The 25,629-nt window shown below is 42.4% G+C and overlaps 1 protein-coding gene across 4 annotated transcripts in view; it reads right to left on the reverse strand.

Annotated features, from left to right (window-relative positions):
• The window catches only part of FBXW8 (F-box and WD repeat domain containing 8), a 235,416-nt gene that overhangs the window by 200,993 nt on the left and 8,794 nt on the right, over positions 1-25,629 (reverse strand). For all 4 annotated transcript variants that reach the window (XR_012227014.1, XM_073560929.1, XM_073560823.1 and 1 more), the window contains exon 2: positions 1,636-1,740. Coding sequence is in view for 3 of the 4 variants with exons in the window: in XM_073560929.1 (XP_073417030.1) it covers positions 1,636-1,740 (105 nt within the window). In the remaining variant the exon portion in view is untranslated. The remainder of the gene's footprint in view (positions 1-1,635; positions 1,741-25,629) is intronic.

Here is a 25,629-nt window from a genome sequence, read left to right on the forward strand (position 1 = left end):
CCTTTGCAATGAATGCAGCGGCCGGTCAGCTCTCTTCTTAGATGAATAGTAATAAGCCGGCAGCAGAGCGGTGTCACTATTCTCGACATAGACCAGTGACGTCCCCTGTGGGGGCGGCACTACTCCTCTTGCACACTTGATATAGCGGCACTTATTACTATTCAGCTAAGCAGACAACAGACTGGACGCGGCACTCATCGCACAGGGCGCTGGGGAAGATACCGCAGGGACCAGCCCCTGAAACAAGCGTCACGGATGACGCTTCATGTCAGGGCGGCAAAGGGGAGTGTCACGATGACCCAACCGAGTGGACACTGCATCATGCACTGGGGATTCTCAAAGGAATCTTCATAGGAAGTGGGTAATATAAACAGAACTCGAAGTTGCAGTGCGGAGTGAATGATCGGGAATTTTACCATGATTAGAATGACAAAAGTTATTAGTTTTTAAAGATTTATTAATTGAAATTTACGTTAGGGTTTCGGACTAACCCTTTAAGGACTATCAGCCGGTCACAAAAATGTTTTCTGCACTTTTAGAAACAGTGTCAAAAGTCCATCTGTCACCAGCCATCCGCTGTTTAGAAGTTCTACTATCTACCACAGCCTCTTCGAAATGATGTACGGTAATACTTCTTCTTGGAGAGCCATTACTGGACGTCAATTTCTGCAGATATTTCAACTCTTTTCTGTAGACGCTATTTCAGACACACACTTTGTAATCACCAAGGGTGGACTCCCCAATCTTTCAGCTTACCACCTTCAATCCTAAGCTTAGTGTTCGTTGTGCTGTACATACACATATTGAGTGTGCACCACGACCATCAGCCAGGGAACAAGTCTTAGGTCGCAGCTCAGCACATTATGAAAATCCTATTTTGGCAGAAGTTGAATTAAAAAACAAAATTATAGGTCTCTTTCAAATCAGCAAGAACCAGAACTTTCACAGACACACAACCTTTCTTGCCAGGCATAACTCGGCTCCCTTCATCACTACAGTATAAACCTTTCACTCCATCCACTATAGAGTCATCTAATGATTTGCCTGGTTTAAGATCAGGACAAGTCATGAAACTTTTTCTAACTTGGAAAACATAGACCCTACACTTTTAGACCACAGGCTGAACAGATCTGAATTTGAAATGTTCAAATTGACACTGTTCATATAGTTACGTTTGGAAATATGACCCCTCTGAGATCTCAACTTGAATTACGGCACAAATGTGGCTAGGAGCATAGGAGGCACACGAGACATTTTTGAAAACTTATTGATTTTTTGGAAATGCATTTCAAAATGTTGCGTTTGAGTCCGGATAGGCAAAACATTAACATAAATATTCTGAAATAAATTAACTTTTTGATGACATTCTAATTTTGTGTGAATCACCGGTACCTCTCCAACGGCACCCCAATACAGCTCAAAATATTCTCATCGCTGCGATCTAAATGTATCTCTATTACGGCCCCTATGTGTGTTATTGGGAACGGAAAGGTGGCATCTCCATATATTTCTATTGGAGCTCCAAAAATCGAAGTAAGCGATGTGGAAAAGAGATACCTGCTCCATGAGAGGTTTCGTCATCAAACAGTTTATTAAAAAGTAATCTGGTAAAGGCATACACTGTAACACACATACCTGTGCACATCTGCCAAGATCTCTCCTGTCCAAGTACTGAAAGATCTGTAGAGCAATTTCATACGGCAGCTGGATATCAAAGAACGGTATCTCATTTATTTCATTCTAAAAGAAAGGAAAACATCAATTACACATGTAATAAACATAGTCATCACGGGGGAAAACATGGACGACAATCTGTTTCCCGTGCATTAACATTCCTTATATATCGAAACGAAATACAATCCGAAACGCCAGAACTGGAATTTTTTTGTTTGTTGCATTTCCCCAAAAAAAAAAAACTACAATAGAAAGTAATGAAAATGTTACACAAAAGCTGAAATGCTACCATAAAAAAAAACAAAAGCTTTACTGACGGAAAAATATACAAGTTAAAGGTCTCTAAAAATGGTGACAAAAAAAACTATTTTTTTTTTCAAAGTTCTAGTTTTTCCTAGCAAGTAAAAAAAATTAATAAGTTTGCCGTAATCATACTGACTTGAAGAACGATTGATTGTATCATTTTTACTGCTCAATGGACGCTAAATTTCATCGAACTAGAAACCTATTCTCTCTTTTTAAGTACGTTACACAGTATGGTAAAAAAACAATGGTGTCATTTAAAACTTCAACATATCTCTCAAAAATATGCCCCCAAATGTCCATCAACAGAAAATAAAAAAGTTATAGCTCTTGAAAGAAGGGGCGAAAAACGAAAAGAGCAAAAATGGAAAATAGACCGGTTTTTGAAGGGTTAGTAGTAATTGGGCGGCACGGTGGCTCAGTGAAGTCCTGGGTTCAAATCCCAACAAGGACAACATCTGCAAGGAGTTTGTATGTTCTCCCCGTGTTTGCGTGGGTTTCCGCCCACATTCCAAAGACATACTGATAGAGAATTTAGATTATCATCACTGTCCCCGATGGGGATCACAAAGTGTGCAAACTTTAAAGCGCTGCGGAATATGTTAGCGCTATATAAAAATAAAGATTATTATTATTATTGTTATTGGGGTACTTCTGGTGCCACTTTGCTCTCAAGTTCCATTTTTCTGCTCCTACAACAGAAAAAAGGGAACTATGAACGCCATCGAGAACGTAGGGCTTGTGGAACTGATCAAAACACTTTTTTGCATCTGCAGCTCTAATAGTCTACATGATAAAAAACAAGAAAGGAACTATAAAGGTAGCACGCTTTTTAACTGTTCATTAATAGCCATTGGGGACTGTTATTGTCTGAACCTGCAAAACCCTTTTACAAGGTAAAGAAAAAAGGAACTATTAAAAGTTTCAGTAAAAAGCTTTCAACTTTGAGAAGACAAACAATATATGGGTAAAAAAAAAGAAGCAATAGCATCTGGGAGCTGAATTGTCAGTCATTCTTATTAAATAGGAAAGTTTAACCTTCAGTTCATCTGCCGCATTACACTTCAAACCACCAATTGTGTTTCCTGCTTTTTTTGATCATATACCAGATGATAGCCTCGGCACTTATCTCTATAGTCTAGCATTCTTCAAGCTGCTTTTTTTCGGTCTATATAGGCTTTGTAATAAAACAATGATTCCTTTAGAATCCACTCCAGTTACTTTTAAATAGCGATTTGGAAATAGCGATTTATTACATTATGTTCATGTGTTGTTTTTTTGTTTGTTTTTTATGCAGCTGCGGCTCCCATATTGTCAGTTCAGTTCAAGAACCCGGGACTGAAGAGCGAGGAAGTGTACGTAGTGTGATTACTCGTTCATTGGTTAGCCCTATAGCCTTGCAGCTCTGAAGTCCTGGGTTCAAATCCCACCAAGGACGACATCTGCAAGGTGTTTGTATGTTCTCCCCGTGTTTCCTTCCACATTCCAAAAACATAGTGATGGGGAGTTTAGATTGTGAGCCCCACTGGGGACAGTGATGATAATCTATGTAAAGCGCTGCGGAGTAAGATAGCACTATATAAGCAAAGCATAACTAATAATAATAAATAATACTTCTAATTCTTGTACAGATACAAAGAAAATTATTCAACCCCCATTGCAAATTACATTTATTAGTAAATTTTACAAACTTTCTGCTGTATGAAAAATAATCAAACAACAGCATTTTAATCAACTCAACGCAGCTAACATAAGTGGTTTCTCCAAATTCAACCTAAAATGGCACTTTTAATACCTTCTGTAGTTTCAGAAGTATTCAAACCCTTTGTGACAAGTGTCTTTACTAGTAGAGCACCTCTTGCTGTTATGATCTGCTGCAAAAGTCATAAATTGCCTGACACCAGCTTCTGGCAGCGTTCCTGAGCAGAGATGAGCAAATTTGTTTGGATTTTTGCCCCAAATGTGATTTTGACATATTAGAGCCATATTCATACATCGTTTGTGCTGAATGTATACGTCTTATGATCGGTTCCAAACATACTCGGTAATTTCTACTCCCATTGACTCTAATGACGTTTGGCTGTGTTCGACGAATATTGCAAAAACAATATTCAATTCTGATCGTATTCGGAACTGAATCCAAACAAATTCACTCGTCTCTACTCTTGAGGAATGTTAGCCCATTCCTCAGGGGCAATGGCTACCAGGTCACTAACACGCGGAGTCTTCTTCAAATCCCACCAAATATTTTCTTTGGGGTTCTAGTCAGAGGGCTGGGAAGACCACTTCAGAATCTTCCAGGACATCTTCTAAAACCAAGATTTGAAGAATTTCGAGGTGTGCCTGGGATCAGTGTCCAATCTGCAGCTCCCTCACAGAAGTAATTAAATTTTTTCCAGGATTTCCTGCCACTTAATTGATTCCATTTTCCATGTATTTTTGCAGTGGCAGAGGAAGCAAAGGAGCCCCGGAGAATCAAAGAACCACCACCATGCCTTTCTATCGGTTGGGTGTTCTTTACAGCATATTCTCCATTTGTCCTCCTAGAGACATTCAGCTCATGAGGAATGGCCACAAGTCATGGTGACATACTGCCACTGCCCATGAGGAATGTGCTACAATTTCTCAACTAAGCATTCCTGTGTAAAAGGAATCAGGAGAGATAACTGTTGGCCAACTAATAGCTCAGCATACAGCTATCTAATGTGTATTGGGGACCTTAGATTCACAATATTAATAGCAAATACTAAGTTACCAAACAATATTGGCTAAATAGGTGACCCATCTCAGGCATTACTCACATACTATAACAGATAAGCCAAAATTAGTCCAGTGTGTATGTGGGGCCTTTATTCCCTCACTTTAATTAAATAAACCTGAGATCTCATTCACCCCCTTCACACATGTCTAAGCTGGAGTCACATACTTAACCACCAACTTACTAGCTGTCAAGTGTTTTGGGGTTTTCCAGGAAAGTAATAAACTGGCCCCTGTCACATAGTTAAAATGCATCACATTCTAGTCACATATCCGGGCGGGTTGTAAACTGAAGAAACACTGCTCCCAAAACCTACGTGTCAAGTGACAGAAGTGTCAAGTGACATTACCTCCGTGAGCGGAGGACAATGTGTGACAGAAGAAAAAATAAAAAAAATGTATAAGTGAATAGCACACCAAGAATAGGCACAAAAACAGAATGTTTCTGAATGCGTTACATTTTTTTAAATTTTTCAAGCTTGATAAAGACGGGTCACCGTTGAAACGTTGCCACCTGAGGATCAGTTAAGTATCCACTTTTTTTCACATTTAATTTGGAGTGCTGCCTATTTTTTTTTCCTTTTTTTACACACACACACACACACACACACACACACACACACACACACACACACACACACACACACACACACATATATATACACAGTACAGACCAAAAGTTTGGACACACCTTCTCATTCAAGGAGATTTCTTTATTTTCATGACTATGAAAATTGTAGATTCACTCTGAAGGCATCAAAACTATGAATTAACACATGTGGAATTATATAATTAACAAAAAAGTGTGAAACAACTGAAAATATGTCTTATATTCTAGGTGCTTGCTGTGGTTGCCATGCTGGTTCAGTATTCCTTCAATTTTGAATAAATCCCCAACAGTGTCACCAGCAAAGCACTCCCACACCATCACACCTCCTCCTCCATGCTTCACGGTTGGAACCAGGCATGTAGAGTCCATCCGTTCAACTTTTCTGCATCGCACAAAGACACGGTGGTTGGAATCAAAGATCTCGAATTTGGACTCATCAAACCAAAGCACAGATTTCCACTTGTCTAATGTCCATTCCTTGTGTTCTTTAGCCCAAACAAGTCTCTTCTGCTTGTTGCCTGTCCTTAGCAGTGGTTTCTTAGCAGCTATTTTACCATGAAGGCCTGCTGCACAAAGTCTCCTCTTAACAGTTGTTGTAGAGATGTGTCTGCTGCTAGAACTCTGTTGTGTGGCATTGACCTGGTCTCTAATCTGAGCTGCTGTTAACCTGCGATTTCTGAGGCTGGTGACTCGGATGAACTTATCCTCCGCAGCAGAGGTGACTCTTGGTCTTCCTTTCCTGGGGCGGTCCTCATGTGAGCCAGTTTCTTTGTAGCGCTTGATGGTTTTTGCCACTGCACTTGGGGACACTTTCAAAGTTTTCCCAATTTTTCGGACTGACTGACCTTCATTTCTTAATGTAATGATGGCCACTCGTTTTTCTTTACTTAGCTGCTTTTTTCTTGCCATAATACAAATGCTAACAGTCTATTCAGTAGGACTATCAGCTGTGTATCCACCAGACTTCTGCACCCACCAGACTTCTGCACAACACAACTGATGGTCCCAACACTATTTATACGGCAAGAAATCCCACTTATTAAACCTGACAGGGCACACCTGTGAAGTGAAAACCATTTCCGGTGACTACCTCTTGAAGCTCATCAAGAGAATGCCAAGAGTGTGCAAAGTAGTAATCAAAGAAAAAGGTGGCTAATTTGAAGAACCTAGAATATAAGACATATTTTCAGTTGCTTCACACTTTTTTGTTAATTATATAATTCCACATGTGTTAATTCATAGCTTTGATGCCTTCAGAGTGAATCTACAATTTTCATAGTCATGAAAATAAAGAAAACTCTTTGAATGAGCTGTGTCCAAACTTTTGGTCTGTACTGTGTGTGTATATATATATATATATATATATATATATATATATATATATTTTGTGAGGTAGCGCTGTTATTTGGGTAGGGGATACTCGCTCAGCAGCCACAAAATCAGATCCGGCACAGATTTTCCATAAAGCAAGCATAGTCCATGCGGTTTATTCAACATCATAAACCCACAGCAGCAACAAAACTTCATATAAACAGCAGAGCGTCCATGGCAGAGTTTCACACAGGTTGTACAATGTCCAGCACACAGGCTCCCTTAGCCTCACTTATCTCACCCACATCCGGGTTTCCTCATGGCTGCTTCAGCTTACTGCAGACGTTCATTCCCTCCCTGGGAACTCTCAGACACGTGCAGCCATTCACCACAGCCACTTCACAGGCTGTTAGCCAGGAAGCTCCATCTCAGCGGGACCTTCCACACTGGACCAATCGGGTCCCAGCATTCATCACATGTGACCTACCCTGGCCACATTATATGGTCCATAACCACGCCCACCGGGTCACATGACTATGACCTCAACACAGGTCCTTCACACACACATATACACTTTACAATAGCGTTATTAAACACACCCCCTGGGTGGGTTTTTAGGTAACTAGTCCCTGACACATTGAACCAGCACCTCAGCAGTATCACTGCTGATTAACACACACATAAATCTCCATCTCAAGGCCACCCACCTTGAGATACATAATGGTCATTCAGTATCTTGCCATTCATCCACTCTCCTAGGACATCCATACAGTGCCCCCTAGTGGACACAGTGGTCACTACACCACTATATATATATCAGGCAGCACTCCAGTTCAAAGTAAAGTAGTGGACTTTAATCCAGCACCAAGTGGTGCAATGTTTCGACCTCACAACACGGTCTTTGTCAAGCACAGTGTTACCATAGAATAGTGCACTTTTTATACATATCTCTTCAATTTGCCAATATACAAAAAATAGCATATATTAAATATAAATCATAATCAAGGTGTATAAAAAATTACATTGCAGTAAATATAAGAACCATCATAATGTTTACATATATAAGGTGCATGACAGAGTGCAAAAAATTATATCCAACCGTACCTACAATCTTTGATACAGCTAGATTAACAATGATTAAAAGATGGGAAACACCCATGTGATATTTAAAATGCATAAACATTATAAATCATTATAAATCACCTGGAACACTCAGACCCATCCAACATGTTGTAGTTCCACCATAACAGCGTTTTCAGAGCACAACTGAGCATGTCAGAAATCAGATACTCCCGATTGGCCACTCGACAATGGTGTCAGCGATGATGTCAACACACACGCTCACTAGGGACTCCACGCCCTGCTTCGCCATTACAAGTGCTGGCAACTATGCCCACACAGTACTTCATAAGATAAAACAGCATTTATTCACAAAAGAGATAAGTCTCAATACTTCAATGGAATGTAGCACTTGTAGTGATCGTATTAAGTGATGAACTGGACACCCAAAACATTCAAACCAGTAGCGCAGCTACCGGGGGGGCAGAGGGGGCGGTCACCCCGGGCCCCACGCTCTGAGGGGGCCCTCAGAGCTACACTACTTATCGGCGTGCACAGCGCGCCGATACAATTACATTCATGTGTGGCAGTGCAGGGAGAATCGATCTTCCTGCTCTGCCGCCCGGCCGCTATGGGGCCCCTGAGCAGGCGGGGGGGCCTGGTACCAGCAGTGGGCCCCCGCCCGTCATTGCAGGGTCCGCTGTATCGGCATCTAGCCCATACAGCTGACCATCACCGCAGTGCTGAGATAGGGAGCTTTAGGCTCCCTCTCCCATCATCCCCCTCTCCCTGACAGCGGGCGCGGTGACGTCACTGCCCGGTGCCCGCTGTCAGGAGATGAGCGGGAGAGCAGGGAGTAGCACAGGAGCCAGGAGGAAGAGAGGTAAGTACTGGATTTATTTACTTTTGTAACAGGCTGCTTTATAATAAGCTGTCTATGGGGGTACAGAGGCTGCCTATGGGGGTACAGAGGCTGCCTATGGGGGTAGAGAGGCTGTCTATGGGGGTACAGAGGCTGTCTATGGGGGTACAGAGGCTGTCTGTGTGGGGTAGAGAGGCTTACTATAGGGTGACATTATAATACAGAGGTTGACTATGGGGGTACAGAGGCTTACTATGGGGGTACAGAGGCTGACTATGGGGGTGAGTTATAAGATAGATAGATAGAGGCTGCCTATGGGGATGCATTATAATACAGAGGCTGCCTATGGGGGTGCATTATAATACAGAGGCTGCCTATGGGGGTGCATTATAATACAGAGGCTGCCTATGGGGGTGCATTATTATATCGAGGCTGCCTATGGGGGTGCATTATAATATAGAGGCTGCCTATGGGGATGCATTATAATACAGAGGCTGCCTATGGGGAGTGCATTATAATACAGAGGCTGCCTATGGGGCTGCATTATAATACAGAGACTGACCATGGGGGTGCATTATAATACAGAGGCTGCCTATGGGGGTACATTATAATATAGAATCTGCATATGGGGAGTGCATTATAATATAGAGGCTGCCTATGGGGGTGCATTATAATATAGAGGCTGCCTATGGGGGTGCATTATAATACAGAGGCTGCCTATGGGGGTACATTATACTGTAGATTCTGCCTATGGGGAGTGCATTATACTATATTGAGGACTATCTGGTGTATTATACTATATCAGGGGTCCCCAAATTGTAGCTTTGGAGCCACATGTGGCTCACGGTCCCATGAATTGTGGCTCGCGACTGTCTGCCAGCTTGGTGCATTAGGTCCAGGTCTAGCAAACAGGATCTTCTGGTACGGAGCCACTATGTTCCTACCTCTAAGAACCTTTTTGGTTCTGGTGGCCCGATCAGCGGATCATTTTCTTGTGGACATTGTATCGCCTGCGCCAATGTCCTGCGCTGCTCTACCTTCAGCTCCTCGAGTGGTACCAGACAATTCAAAATCAGATACCGGATTTCGTGTGGTACATCAAATGTGATATACTATGCTACGTGTCCGTGTCCTAAAATTTACGTTGGTCTGACCACTAGGGAGGTGAGGGTGCGTGTTCGAGAGCATGTGCGGGACATTGGTGCGGCGAAGTCGGTGTCCGATCCGGCTGATTTAAAAACAATTCCCTGACACTTTCGGTCACAACACAATAGTGATGCCAGTTTACTGAAGGTGAAGGGGATTGATGTATTGCATATGGGCATCAGAGGCGGTGATAACAAGAAAATACTCGCACAAATGGAAGCGAGATGGATTGTGGAATTGGATACCATGACTCCAAAGGGACTCAACGAACATCTTAGTTTTGCCCCTTTTTTATAATGCATTTGTTTTTCTTGCAGCCTTCCGCCTCTGTTTGCCCATATATACTGGCTTTAGTCTTGCGTATTTATTAAAGGAGATTATTCCCCCTTTTTTTGCCTTCATAAATCCTATATCTTCCCATTGTTTCCGTGGCAGTTCCTTTTTTATTTTTATCCTAGTTTTTAATTTCTCTTTTTTCTTTTTTCTCTTTATACATATATTTTCAGTGCACATCAAGTGTCTGCAGTGTTTACATTTCTCTTATTATTACTGGATATCTTTCCTGATAATATTACATCTATATGATTCTGCAGTTTCATGTATCATAATATGCATGTACCATTGTATGTACTTCTGTACACTATACCGCGCTATTTATATTTGGCGGCTTGTTTTAATGGATCTTGTTATACATACAGTGGGGCAAAAAAGTATTTAGTCAGTCAGCAATAGTGCAAGTTCCACCACTTAAAAAGATGAGAGGCGTCTGTAATTTACATCATAGGTAGACCTCAACTATGGGAGACAAACTGAGAAAAAAAAATCCAGAAAATCACATTGTCTGTTTTTTTTTCATTTTATTTGCATATTATGGTGGAAAATAAGTATTTGGTCAGAAACAAGCAATCAAGATTTCTGGCTCTCACAGACCTGTAACTTCTTCTTTAAGAGTCTCCTCTTTCCTCCACTCATTACCTGTAGTAATGGCACCTGTTTAAACTTGTTATCAGTATAAAAAGACACCTGTGCACACCCTCAAACAGTCTGACTCCAAACTCCACTATGGTGAAGACCAAAGAGCTGTCAAAAGACACCAGAAACAAAATTGTAGCCCTGCACCAGGCTGGGAAGACTGAATCTGCAATAGCCAACCAGCTTGGAGTGAAGAAATCAACTGTGGGAGCAATAATTAGAAAATGGAAGACATACAAGACCACTGATAATCTCCCTCGATCTGGTGCTCCACGCAAAATCCCACCCCGTGGGGTCAGAATGATCACAAGAATGGTGAGCAAAAATCCCAGAACCACGCGGGGGGACCTAGTGAATGAACTGCAGAGAGCTGGGACCAATGTAACAAGGCCTACCATAAGTAACACACTACGCCACCATGGACTCAGATCCTGCAGTGCCAGACGTGTCCCACTGCTTAAGCCTGTACATGTCCGGGCCCGTCTGAAGTTTGCTAGAGAGCATTTGGATGATCCAGAGGAGTTTTGGGAGAATGTCCTATGGTCTGATGAAACCAAACTGGAACTCTTTGGTAGAAACACAACTTGTCGTGTTTGGAGGAAAAAGAATACTGAGTGGCATCCATCAAACACCATACCTACTGTAAAGCATGGTCGTGGAAACATCATGCTTTGGGGCTGTTTCTCTGCAAAGGGGCCAGGACGACTGATCCGGGTACATGAAAGAATGAATGGGGCCATGTATCGTGAGATTTTGAGTGCAAACCTCCTTCCATCAGCAAGGGCATTGATGATGAAACGTGGCTGGGTCTTTCAACATGACAATGATCCAAAGCAGACCGCCAGGGCAACGAAGGAGTGGCTTCGTAAGAAGCATTTCAAGGTCCTGGAGTGGCCTAGCCAGTCTCCAGATCTCAACCCTATAGAAAACCTTTGGAGGGAGTTGAAAGTCCGTGTTGCCAAGCGAAAAGCCAAAAACATCACTGCTCTAGAGGAGATCTGCATGGAGGAATGGGCCAACATACCAACAACAGTGTGTGGCAACCTTGTGAAGACTTACAGAAAACGTTTGACCTCTGTCACTGCCAACAAAGGATATATCACAAAGTATTGAGATGAAATTTTGTTTCTGACCAAATACTTATTTTCCACCATAATATGCAAATAAAATGAAAAAAAAACAGACAATGTGATTTTCTGGATTTTTTTTTCTCAGTTTGTCTCCCATAGTTGAGGTCTACCTATGATGTAAATTACAGACGCCTCTCATCTTTTTAAGTGGTGGAACTTGCACTATTGCTGACTGACTAAATACTTTTTTGCCCCACTGTATCTACTGTGGTTCTATGTATTGTAATATGTATGTATTATTGTATGAATTTTTGTATATTATACCGCGCCATTTATATCTAGCGGTTTGCTTAAATGGATTTTTGATATATGTATTTATTGATAACGCATATATGTATTTATATGGCACTACCCCACCGATCCCCCCTTACATAGGAATTTCGTTTCTTCTTATTTCTCTATTTTTATGGTGTATGGCTGTGCGCATCGCTACCAGCGCTCTGTGGCTCCACTCTGCACTCGGCATCTTTATGTGCGGTGTGCGCTCCCGGGTTTTCCCGGTGCGGGTGCACTGGCACATGATGCCTGTAGTGCCTTGTAGGACCTGCGGCGGCTGTGGCGCATGCGCCAGAACTGCCTACACCGTTGGCTAATCTAGGTCACATGACCGAGGTCAGGGGCTAGTTTAAGGTCCTACTTGGACCTCTTATCATATCCCTCTTGAGAAAGTGGCCTGAGACGCCGCGAAACGCGCGTCGGGGGTGCTACAGCCAGGTTCCCCTTTTCCTCCTTGCTCCGGTAAGTGCCTCTGAGGTCTCCTTTCCCCATTTTTTTGCTGCTCATTGTGGCAGCCTCTATCGCTATACTGACGCCCTTTACTTTTGCTAACTTCATGATGTTCATATCCAAGTCACTGTGCTTGGCCGTTTTCCTTATTTTATATTGGGGTCTTATGATTCCTTCGGGGACATGGTCTGGGGCTGTGCTTTCCATCTGCATGGAGGTTTAGGGCACTTTGGGTGGATATTGTCTGTTTTTGTCCTCATCAGCACATTGTTATATATGTCTATTGTAGTACTTTACTCTAATAAAATTTGAAAAATTTTTTACTGCAAGCTCTGAGTTTTCTCCTGTTTTTCAATTGATTTTTGAGCTTATGCACACTGGCGTTGGTGGTTGGGTGTCCACCTTCCCCTTTACGCCATATGATGTTCAAGGGGTTTTTGGTCTCACTAGCAAACAGGTATGAAGAGAACATCTCAAAATAGTGATTTACGTGAGTAGCCCTGCACAGAAGAGCAGATCTGGTTGCACATATCCTGGTCTTAGAGGTTTAGAGATGATTTAGGTATGGTACGCTGGAGGATGGTACTACCTATTAGAGGAGGTGCTCAAAGCTGGCTGTGACAGTGTGTTGGGAGTCCTTGATGGGAGAATACTGAATGGGGATATTGTGGGAACCCCTGGATCTCCATGAACTTCTTTGGAGTGATTTCTGTGGAAAAGCTTTGGTTATCATTATACCTGTAATGGTGGCTTTGGTTGACACTACATTGAAGGAGATGGGAGCTGGATGTGGCTCACGACCCTCTCTCTGCTGAATGTGGCTCGCAAGCCTTTGTATATGCTGAAAGTGGCTCTCAAGGTCAGAAAGGTTGGAGACCACTGTGCTATATGGATGCTATCTAGGGGGCCATCATACAGTGTGGGGATTATAGTGACGGGGCCATCATACAGTGAGGGGGCATTACACTGTGTATAAGAGAGCATCATACTGTGTATAGGGGAGCTGTACAGGGGGAGACTTGGGACATTACTAAATTTAAAGTGGGCACTTATTATTATAGGGGAACTTGGGTTACTGTGACTGTCAAAGGGGCACACAGGGCGCTATTACATTCTAGGGGACAAAATGTGGGCACTGTTTTCTAGGGCACTTGCACCCAGCATCACTATATTGTAGAGGGTTGCTTTAAAATTTAGAGGTCACACAGGGCCACACAGCAGGTGCAGTAACAGGGACACATACGGCAGCAGCGGCTCAGTATTGGGGTATCAACAGGATGAGCAGTTTGTGCAGGATGAGAATATTCCAATTGGTGACAGTGCTGAAAATGTGAGAAGTGAAACGTGTATTTGTTGTATTCTCTGCAGCCGAGTCCTGGCTGGAGGAGTCGTCATGTCGGTCTGGGCCAGATGGAAAAGACGTGAAAAGTGAACGGTTCCATCAGTGGTAAGACATTATCTGTAACTCTGCTGTAATCTATTATATGTTCTGTAGAACTGGTATTATTTACCTCTGACCATATGGCGGTAATATCAATATTGGTCTTTTTATATATAGATTATTTTCGGCAACAGCGCGGTCATCTGTTGAGGTTCTCTGGTTAGGGGCTCACTCAGAAGTTTCACCCCCCCGAACCAAAACCCTACGCCTCTGATTCAAACCAATGGCTGTGCATAAGCCACAAGCACTACGCCACATGCCCCCTAGAGGACAGAGGCGGAGTACCAGCACACAGACAACAACCACTGAGGGGATTAACCCCCTGCGTCACCACTATGCACTGTGGACTAAATGCACATGCCAGCAAACATTCACGCTTCAAAGTTACATGATGAACTTGAGGAAAATAAGCGTAAAATGATGACCTTAATGTTGATTTTAAATAAGATTCATTCTTTGTCTTAATATGCAGTACATGTGTTAATTGATATTGATGGATTTTTTGAAAAAGTTATCCTTTTAAAAAAATTCTCTACAAAACCTTATAGATCGCTCTTCTTGTGTTGTACTCTGATATGAGTTTATTTGTATTTATTTGAGCCAATTTTGGTTCATTATTTAGATTTTTTTATTACTAAATACTGTTTTTTATTTTTAAAGGTTGAATCCCTGGATAGAAACTCTTCCCAATAATTGTTGTATGTTCTCTTTGTATATTGTATAAAGTATATGAGATAAATTTATCGGACACTGTTGGGGATTTATTCAAAATTGAAGGCATACTGAACCAGCATGGCTACCACAGCATCTTGCAGCGGCATGCTATTCCATCCGGTTTGGGTTTAGTTGGACCATCATTTATTTTTCAACAGAACAATGACCCCAAACACACCTCCAGGCTGTGTAAGGGCTATTTGACCAAGAAGGAGAGTGATGGGGTGCTACGCCAGACGACCTGGCCTCCACAGTCACCAGACCTGAACCCAATCGCGATGGTTTGGGGTGAGCTGGACCGCAGAGTGAAGGCAAAAGGGCCAGCAAGTGCTAAGCATCTCTGGGAACTCCTTCAAGACTGTTGGAAAACCATTTCTGGTGACTACCTCTTGAAGCCCATCAAGAGAATGCCAAGAGTGTGCAAAGCAGTAATCAAAGCAAAAGATGATTACTTTGAAGAACCTAGAATATAAGACGTACAGTATTTTCAGATATCTCACACTTTTTTGTTAATTATATAATTCCACATGTGTTAATTCATAGGTTTGATGCCTTCAGAGTGGATCTACAATTTTCATAGTCATGAAAATAAAGAAAACTCTTTGAATGAGAAGGTGTGTCCAAACTTTTGGTCTGTACTGTATATATCACCTAAAATAAAATATATTATACCTCTAAAAGGAAACCAAAAGATTATTTTTTATATATATATATATATATATATATATATATATATATATATATATATATATATATATATATAAAAAAATAAAAAAAATCACAAATAAAACATGCAACCAACCAAAACAGCAAGGGAGTGGAAACCACTCAAAAATGGATAAAAACCAAAACCCAGGAGATGGTTAAAAAAGAGAACAGGGAAATAAAATAAATCTATAAATAGATGAATGAACAGGGAAGCACTAATTCATTCACAAAATGCCTTTATTCGACGCTTTGGTAACACAAGTGCTATAAAAGGTGCACCACATATAACATAAAAACCACAATAAACACAAAAATGATACCAAATATACTACCGGGACCAATAATCCTGTAAAATCAATATTAGGCTGTGTGCCCATGATGCGATTTTTAAGCATTTTTGCCGCGATTTTCGGAGCGAAAACGCTGTGAAAACGTTTTCAAATCTTGTACAGAACGCACCCCATGCATTCCTATGGCATTCCGCACATGCTGTGCTAATGCTGTGCTAATGTTTGACGAGTGTGACCAACCTGTCAATCACTTTCCAAGCGATGCTTCATATCGCTTCGAAAGTGCTTCAATATCGCACGCGAAAATCGCGGCAAAATCGCTAACATATTCGCGGTAAAATCATGCGGGGTAAAAGAACGCGCGATTTCTGGTAAGGAGTCCGGTTTTCAGTGTCCGGATTTAAACGCAACGCGGGCACATAGCCTCAAAGCTATTGCGCAAAAAAATATATATTGATATATAAAAAATAATAATAAATAAATAAACCTTAGAAAAATGTATATTAGAAAAATATATAAGACCCTAATACATGCTGGATAATATCATTAAATTGACCAAAATCAAAATCTATGGTACTGGTAAATTGGTGAACAATAAAAATTATAATATCTATATAAAATATCCCAAGCGTATCCAAAATGTACAAAATTAATAAATTAAATATTCCCAATAAATATACACTACAGTTCAAAAGTTTGGGGTCACCCAAACAATTTTGTGTTTTCCATGAAAACTCATACTTTTATTAATCACGCCTATTCTGAAAAAAGCCATCCCTTGACCTAGCATCTATGTTCAGCTGTCGCCCCATATCACTACTCCCATTAACTTTGAAACTCCTTGAACAACACTTCCACACTGAACTCTAATCCCACCTCTCTCATTCAACAAACTCTTTGATAACTTACAACCTGACCTGTTTGTCCTGGGACCCCGATACTTCTTTACCTATACCTGTGTCCTGGTACAACTCAAAGTCCTATGTCTTACAATACCAGCTACATGCTGATGACACTCAAATCTCCCTCTCTAGCACAGATGTCACCTCTCTTCTGACCAGAATACGAGTGTGTCTATCAGCCATATCCTTCTTTTAAACCTCAATGTGGACAAATCCAAACTCAATCTTTCCTTCAACTCACTCAGCCCTCCTACCCTATCTACCCCAATAAAGTCTGCCAGCCACAGTGAAACTCATAATTCTACCCTGTCCTTCAGATCACACAACCAAACCCTTTCCATCTCCTTCCACTTCCAACTCAAAAATATGTCAGAATACATCCTTTCCTCATAACTGAATCTACTGAAATATTAGTGCATACCTTTACCATCTCCGGTCGTAACTACTGCAATATCCTCCTCTGTGGCCTCCCTACTAACATCACTCCAGTATGTTCCTGAGTGTCACCCAGTACGCTCTCGATTCCAGACATCTTTGCGTTCAAAAAGTCAAGTGGCGCTCCTTTCCTTCCGAGCGCTGCCGTGTGCCCAAACAGTGGATTTTCCCTACATATGGGGTATCTGCATACTCAGGGGAAACTGCACAACAAATTTAAGAGTCCATTTCTTCTATTACCCTCCCGAAAAAAAACAAATTTGGAGCAAAAGTAAAATTTTTGTGAAAAAAGTTAAATTTCTCTTTTCCTTTCCACATTGCTTTGGCTCCTGTGAAGCACTGGAAGGGTTAATAAACTTCTTGAATGTGGTTTTGAGTAGGTTCTTTAGTGTGTGCTACTTTTAGAATTGTGTCACTTTTGGGTATTTTCTGTCATATAGGCCACCCAAAGTCACTTTAACTGTGAGGTGGTCCCTAAAAAAATGTTTTTGTAAATTCTGTTGTAAAAATGAGAAAATCGCTGGTCAACTCTTAACCCTTATAACTTCCTAACAGAAAAATAATGTTTCAAAAATAGTGCTGATGTAAAGTAGACATGTAGGAAATGTTATTTATTAACTATTTTGTGACATAACTCTGATTAAATGTCATAGGAATTAAAAGTTTGAAAATGGCAAAATTTTCAAATTTTTCTCCAAATTTCTGATATTTTCACAAATAAACCAAGTCATATCGAAGAAATTTTACAACTGTCATGAAGTACAATAAGTCATGAAAAAAAAAAAAAAAAACAAACAATCTCAGAATCAGTGGGATATGTTGAAGTGTTCCAGAGTTTACAGCCAGATAAAGCAACAGTGGTCAGAATTCAAATATTTGGTTGGTCATTAAGGTCAAAATTGACTCTAAAGGGTTAAACAGGTTGTCTGACCCCCGAAATCCAGTTTTCTTTTAAGCTAATCTGTGCTGTATTGTGATATACAACACTCCTATTATTTTTTGTTTCTGCCTTTCATTCCTCCTGACTTTCACTTCATTCCCTGCACCAACTTTATCTGTGGCTCTACCAAACATGTCAGCTCTCTCACAGCCAGAGAAGACACCGCCGCCCGCCCGGCTGTCAGTAGCCTGCCCTGTGCTGACCTCTGTCATCACTCCAGCATTGGAAATAACAGAACAGTGTCCTGTGTTTGTGGAAAGCAGCACAATCGCCACACTCCACATCACATCCACAGTGATGATAGAGTGTCGCATGTCTCCACAGTGGTGACAGAGCATCAGATGTCTCCACATCACATCCACAGTGGTGATAGAGCGTCACATGTCTCCACATCACATCCACAGTGGTGATAGAGCGTCACGTGTCTCCACATCACATCCACAGTGGTGACAGAGCATCAGATGTCTCCACATCACATCCACAGTGGTGACAGAGCATCAGATGTCTCCACATCACATCCACAGTGGTGACAGAGCATCAGATGTCTCCACATCACATCCACAGTGGTGACAGAGCATCAGATGTCTCCACATCACATCCACAGTGGTGACAGAGCATCAGATGTCTCCACATCACATCCACAGTGGTGTTAGAGTGTCACGTGTCTCCACATCACATCCACAGTGGTGACAGAGCATCAGATGTCTCCACATCACATCCACAGTGGTGACAGAGCATCAGATGTCTCCACATCACATCCACAGTGGTGATAGAGTGTCACGTGTCTCCACATCACATCCACAGTGATTATAGAGTGTCACGTGTCTCCACATCACATCCACAGCGATGAAAGAGTGTCACATGTCTCCACATCACATCCACAGTGGTGATAGAGTGTCACCTGTCTCCACATCACATCCACAGTGGTGATAGAGTGTCACATGTCTCCACATCACATCCACAGTGGTGTTAGAGTGTCACGTGTCTCCACATCACATCCACAGTGGTGACAGAGCATCAGTTGTCCCCACATCACATCCACAGTGGTGATAGAGTGTCACATGTCTCCACATCACATCCACAGTGATGATAGAGTGTCACATGTCTCCACATCACATCCACAGTGATGATAGAGTGTCACATGTCCCCACATCACATCCACAGTGGTGAGAGAGCATCAGATGTCCCCACATCACATCCACAGTGGTGATAGAGTGTCACCTGTCTCCACATCACATCCACAGTGGTGATAGAGTGTCACATGTCTCCACATCACATCCACAGTGGTGATAGAGTGTTACGTGTCTCCACATCACATCCACAGTGATGATAGAGTGTCACGTGTCTCCACATCACATCCACAGTGATGATAGAGTGTCACATGTCTCCACATCACATCCACAGTGATGATAGAGTGTCACATGTCCCCACATCACATCCACAGTGGTGACAGAGCATCAGATGTCCCCACATCACATCCACAGTGGTGATAGAGTGTCACCTGTCTCCACATCACATCCACAGTGATGATAGAGTGTCATATGTCTCCACATCACATCCAGTGATGATAGAGTGTCACATGTCTCCACATCACATCCACAGTGGTGATAGTGTTACGTGTCTCCACATCACATCCACAGTGATGATAGAGTGTCACATGTCTCCACATCACATCCACAGTGATGATAGAGTGTCACATGTCCCCACATCACATCCACAGTGGTGACAGAGCATCAGATGTCCCCACATCACATCCACAGTGGTGATAGAGTGTCACCTGTCTCCACATCACATCCACAGTGATGATAGAGTGTCATATGTCTCCACATCACATCCAGTGATGATAGAGTGTCACATGTCTCCACATCACATCCACAGTGGTGATAGAGTGTTACGTGTCTCCACATCACATCCACAGTGATGATAGAGTGTCACGTGTCTCCACATCACATCCACAGTGATGATAGAGTGTCACCTGTCTCCACATCACATCCACAGTGATGATAGAGTGTCGCATGTCTCCACATCACATCCACAGTGATGATAGAGTGTCACGTGTCTCCGCATCACATCCACAGTGGTGATAGCGCGTCACACGTCTCCACATCACATCCACAGTGGTGATAGCGCGTCATACGTCTCCACATCACCCCTGACATAAGAGTTCTGTGAAGAGTCTATAGTGATGTGTGTGTATCTACATATTTCCCACATAATACACTTCAGCTGCTGCGGAACCTCAGTCTATTGTGATGTATATCGACATATATAACTCATAATATACCTCAACTGCTGCAGAACCTCAGTCTATAGTGATGCCGAGTATGGATGTGTGAGTGGATGGATGGATACAGCACATTACATTCACCTATATAGAAGCCTTTTCCTTCCTGGTTCGTCCAATCAGTGGAGTCATTCCCCTGCTGCCTGGCACTGTGTGCTGCATAGGGAGGCAGGAGGCAGGGAGAAGGTCTGGCAGACACTGGGGGTGGTGTATGTTGTGACATTTAGAACCAGTATCTGCCAAACAGGAAAGCTCTAGGAGTGAGGAACTCCTCCAGAGTCAGGAGAGAGCTGATCACATAGTGTGATACCTGCGACACCGTGCAGAGAGCTGACAGGGAGTATAATACAAACTGTCCGCATTCTGAATCCTAGGCATGCACACAAATTATACACAACGCCTGGACAACCCCTTTAAGTGCATGTCTGAATTTCATTCAAAATGTTTCATTTTCATGGCAACGATCAGCAAAAGGGCGCAGTCAGATCAGATTGCAATGCTTGGACTGGTCGGCGGCTCTCCTGACCTGATCGTGAGAACTGCAAACAAATGCATGACACTGTCACGCTAGGGTAGGTAGAGCCGCCGGCCAGTCCGAGCATTGTGGTGTGATCTGTGTCCGATGGATAAGGTCGTCTGACTGTGCCCTTACTTAAACATTAGTGAAAGCTCCAGAGCTCGGAGCATACGCTTACATTTATTCCAGCTACGGTGTCTGCTCTGCATCCACTGTGGTTTAGTGCCGCCACACGACTGTGCTGTCCTTATACGTTTTATGTGGTGTGTAACAAAGAGATGACCAACCACCGGTCCCGTGAATGAGGGATGGCTTTGCCGCTTTGCTTTTAGGCTCTGCTATTTAAGCACAGCAAGCGAGTTCTTTGTGCAGCCGAAACCAAGCACAGACGTTTGTTATCCATTTAAGAAAGCAAATGGGAGCAGGCGCAAATTAACGGTTTAATTTCTGTAATCAAAGCCTGTTGACTTGGCGATTAGAAAGCTTCTCTTCTGTTACTTTCGAAGTTTGGCTAAGTGACTCCTTAGCGTTGCCAGGCCAATTTAGAGCACACAGACAAACATTAGAATATTAATTTGTGACTCTAGTTAATGATGTGGCTCTTTGGAAAGTCACATTTGAGAGCATTTGTCTGCTGGAACATGGAAACCTGCACATGGCAATAGTCAAGGTAACGATATTCTTGAGAGGACAGTGCGGGCTATAGAGAGGGCTACTGAGATGACTTACATTTCTAAATGGCGCTCTATTACCCAGAATTACAGTTTCCTCTGCAGAGTTGCTGAGATCTCTGTGCAAATCAGTAAGTGTGGAGCGTGCAGGCTTTCAGCTGCGGTTCTGATGTATGTCACATGAAGAGGGGGAAGAGTTACACATAAACGCTCTTTCATGGCTTGCACCACATTTATCCCATCTTTTAGGCACTTTCTATTGTTCACCCAACAAAGGGGGCTGGCTTTGTGTAAGAGTGGCAGTTTACTGAGAAGGGTTGTGGCAATTCTGCGTGCTAACAAATGGGCCACATTGGCACAAATTTCGGAAACAAAATACCCCAACTAACAGATGGTGTGATCGTAGTGTAGACTCACAGGCTCCATCTTCACCATATTTATCAACCAGTATAAGCCACTGTGATAAATTTGGGAACATTTTAATGCTCTAAAAATTAGACAAATCTGTCCCATATAAAAGGGCAAATTAGAGAGCAGATTTTTTTTATTAAAGGGATTTTTCAGCTGATCAAAAGGCTCAGGCCAGTTAAAAACAGTAAAACAAATGATACTCGGCAAACGTCGACAGGTCCTATTCCAATGCTTACCTGGCTCCCACTAATCTATGCTTCCTGGTCCCATCGTTGTAGGCCGGAAATGCCTGACCCTCTTATCGCTGACTGAGGTGGGTCATCGCCTCTGCTAGGGATTAACTGAGCCGGCAATTCTGGCTACTTCCAGTAAGACGAGGCCAAGTCTAGAAAGGAAGAACCACCTCGCAGGGACTGGATGAGCTCCAGGAAGGGGGCTGCGGGGGATCGTTAGGGTCAGTCTCAGCTGTTGTTTTTACCTGGTCTGAGCCATTTTATATGTAAATATGGCCAGTTAGACAAAGCCTTAAATTATTACGTCAAATAGAGGAGACTGTATTTTGCTTGCCTGACTGACTTTTAAAGGGAATAGCCAGTTAGTAAGTAGTTTTAACCCCTTAATGACAGCCAATACGTCTTTTTTACTGACCTGAGATATAAGGGAATATCATCCCCATACAGGTGACAATCCAGCAGCTGTAGACTATAGCTGACAACTTGCTGTATCACAAACAATCAGTGTTGTCACCATCCAGATCTGTTTAACCCCTTAGTTGCTGCTGTCAAAAGTGACTACATATAATAATTGGTTAATAGATTGTGGGGGCTTCTGCTTTAATCTAGTTGACACACCGAGATCATGATAAGTGTGGTCCTGATGCTTGCCATAGCAGTTCAAGGCCAAATAGCGGCCTTACGCTATGTGCCCACGTTGCGTGTTAAAACGCACACCAAAAACCGGACTCCTTCCCAGAAATCGCGCGGTTTTTGCCGCGCGATTATGATCGCGATTTTGCCGCGATTTTCGTGTGCGATATTCAAGCACTTTCCAAGCGATTTGAAGCATCACTTGGAAAGTGATTGACAGGTTGGTCACACTCGTCAAACATAGTGTTTGACAAGTGTGACCAGGTTTTTACTATTGAGGCCGCCTATGCGGCATCAATAGTAAAAGATAGAATGTTAAAATGCTAAAAAAAAAATCGGGGTATATTTACCTTCCGGCGTCCCGCGCTGCATTCCCGGGCCACAGCGTTCCCAGCGATGCCTTGCGAGACCTGTGATGACGTTGGTCTCGCGTTACTATAGCGATCCCGCGAGACCACTAGAGTCACGCGAGACTACGTCATCACAGGACCTTGCCGCAAGGCATTACTGGGAACGCTTAGGCCGGGAATGCAGCGCGGGACGCCGGAAGGTTAATATACCCCGATTTTTTATTTTTATTCTTTTTTTTTACAGGGGTATGGTACCCAGGGCCTGGAGGACAGTTTCCTCTCCTCCACACCGTGTGTACCAACCGCACATGAGACGCTTAACTTCCCGCATGGTGGGCATAGCCACATGCGGGAAGTAAGCGATTCTCATGCATTCCTATGGGTGCGGAATCGCGGCAATTCTTTGCGATTCCGCACAAAAGAATGAGCATGCTGCGATTTTTTCCGCGATGCGATTCCGCCGCGGAAAAAAGCGCACATGTGCGGAATGCCATAGGAATGCATGGGGGGCATTCTGTACACGATTTTTAAATGTTTTCGCTGCATTTTTGCGCCAAAAATCGCGGCAAAAACGCTTAAAAATCGCTACGTGGGCACACAGCCTTAGAGTCTCCCGTCTAGAGCGGTTACTTTCGAAGTTAGCGGCATTTAGGTGGTAAACACTTTTTCATTCTTGCTATACCACTTTGCATTAATTCCTGAAAATCACCTGATGTGTTAATAAACTATCTGAAAGAAGTTTTCAATATGTCGAGGGGTGCTGTTTTTAAAATTGGTATCACATTTGGAGTTTTCCAATATATAGGACCCCCAAAGTCACTTCAAACCTGGACAGGCCCCTCAAAAAAAAAAAAAAATTTTGTAAATTTCCTTGAAAAAATGAAAAATTACTGCTACATTATTAAACCTCCTAAAAGGCTAATAAAATAAATTAGCGCTTTAAAAATGGTGCTGATGTAAGTCAGACATGTGGGAAATGTTATTAATGTTTTTGTGTGCTATGACTATCTGGATTAAAGGGATAATCATTCAACTTTTGAAAATTGCAATTTTTTTACATTTTTGTCAAATTTCTAAAACTTTTTATAAATAAACACAACACATATCAACCTAAATTTACCATTATCATAAATTATAATGTGACACGAAAAAACAATCTCAGAATCAATGGGATTTGTTGAAGGGTTCCAGAGTTATCACTGCATAAAGTGACATTGGTCAGAATTTAAAACATTGGGGTTAAGTGAGTCTGTCAATAAAAAAAGACTGTTCCAGTCCAAGTACAGGCGCCAGGTACACCCGCAAAGTGCCCAGACAGATCACCCCCAACTTGTTTTTCATTTCTCTCCATCCTGCTTTACCTTGATTGACAGCTGTGGCTTTACAGGAGAAAGAAAGGGTAGAGAAAGAGAATGTCAGAGCAGACGCTGATTAGTGATAATGCTCAGATAAGGTGTTATACGAGCATGCTCGGGTGCTAACCGAGTGTCTTTAGCGTGCGCGAAAAATATGTTCGAGTCCCCACGGCTGCATGTCTCGTGGCTGTTAGACACCCGCAACAAATGCAGGGATTGTCTGCTTGTTAGACAATCCCTGCATGTCTCGCACCTGTTGAACAGCCATGAATCAAGCAGTGACAGGGACTCATAGTATTTGAGCACACCGAAGACATTCGCTCACCACTATCATTCTTGTTTGAGCTGAGGCCTAAAGGTGCTACTCACAAAATTATAATATCATCAAAAAGTTAATTTATATCAGTTCTTCAAAACAAAAAGTGAAACTCATACATTATATAGAGTCATTACAGAGTGATGTAATTCAAGTGTTTATTTCTGTTAACCATTATGGCTTACAGCCAATGAAAACCCAAAAGTCATTATCTCAGTAAGTTAGAATAATTAACAAAAAACACCTGCAAAGGCTTCCTAAGCATTTATAAAGGTCCCTTAGTCAGTTTCAGTGGGCTCCACAATCATGGGGAAGACTGCTGACTTGGCGTCCAGAACGCAGTCAATGACACACTCCACAAGGAAAGTAAATTTTGCATTTCATTTGGAAATCACAGAATCCCAGAGTCTGGAGGATGAGTGGAGAGGCCACAATCCAAGCTGCTTGAGGCCTAGTGTGAATTTTCCACAATCAGTGATGGTTTGGGGAGCCATGTCATCTGCTGGTGTAGGTCCACTGTGTTTTATGGCAGTCATCTACCAGGAAATTTTAGAGCACTTCCTGCTATCTCTGCCGACAAGCTTTTTGGAGATTTAAATTTCATTCTCCAGCAGGACTTGGCACCTGTCCACAGTGCCAAAAGTACCAAGACATGGTTTAAAAATAACAGTATCACTGTGCTTGATTGGCCAGCAAACTCTCCTGACCTTAACCTCATAGAGAATCTATGGGGTATTGTCAAAAAGATGAGAGACACCAGACCCAACAATGCAGACGAGCTGAACGCTGCTATCAAAGCAACCTGGGCTTCCATAACACCTCACCAGTGCCACAGGCTGATCGCCCCCATGCCATGCCACATTGATGCAGTAATTGATG

Source organism: Dendrobates tinctorius, unplaced genomic scaffold (assembly GCF_039654945.1).
Source record: "Dendrobates tinctorius isolate UK_male_01 unplaced genomic scaffold, ASM3965494v1 ptg000003l, whole genome shotgun sequence".
NCBI classification, from domain to species: domain Eukaryota; kingdom Metazoa; phylum Chordata; class Amphibia; order Anura; family Dendrobatidae; genus Dendrobates; species Dendrobates tinctorius.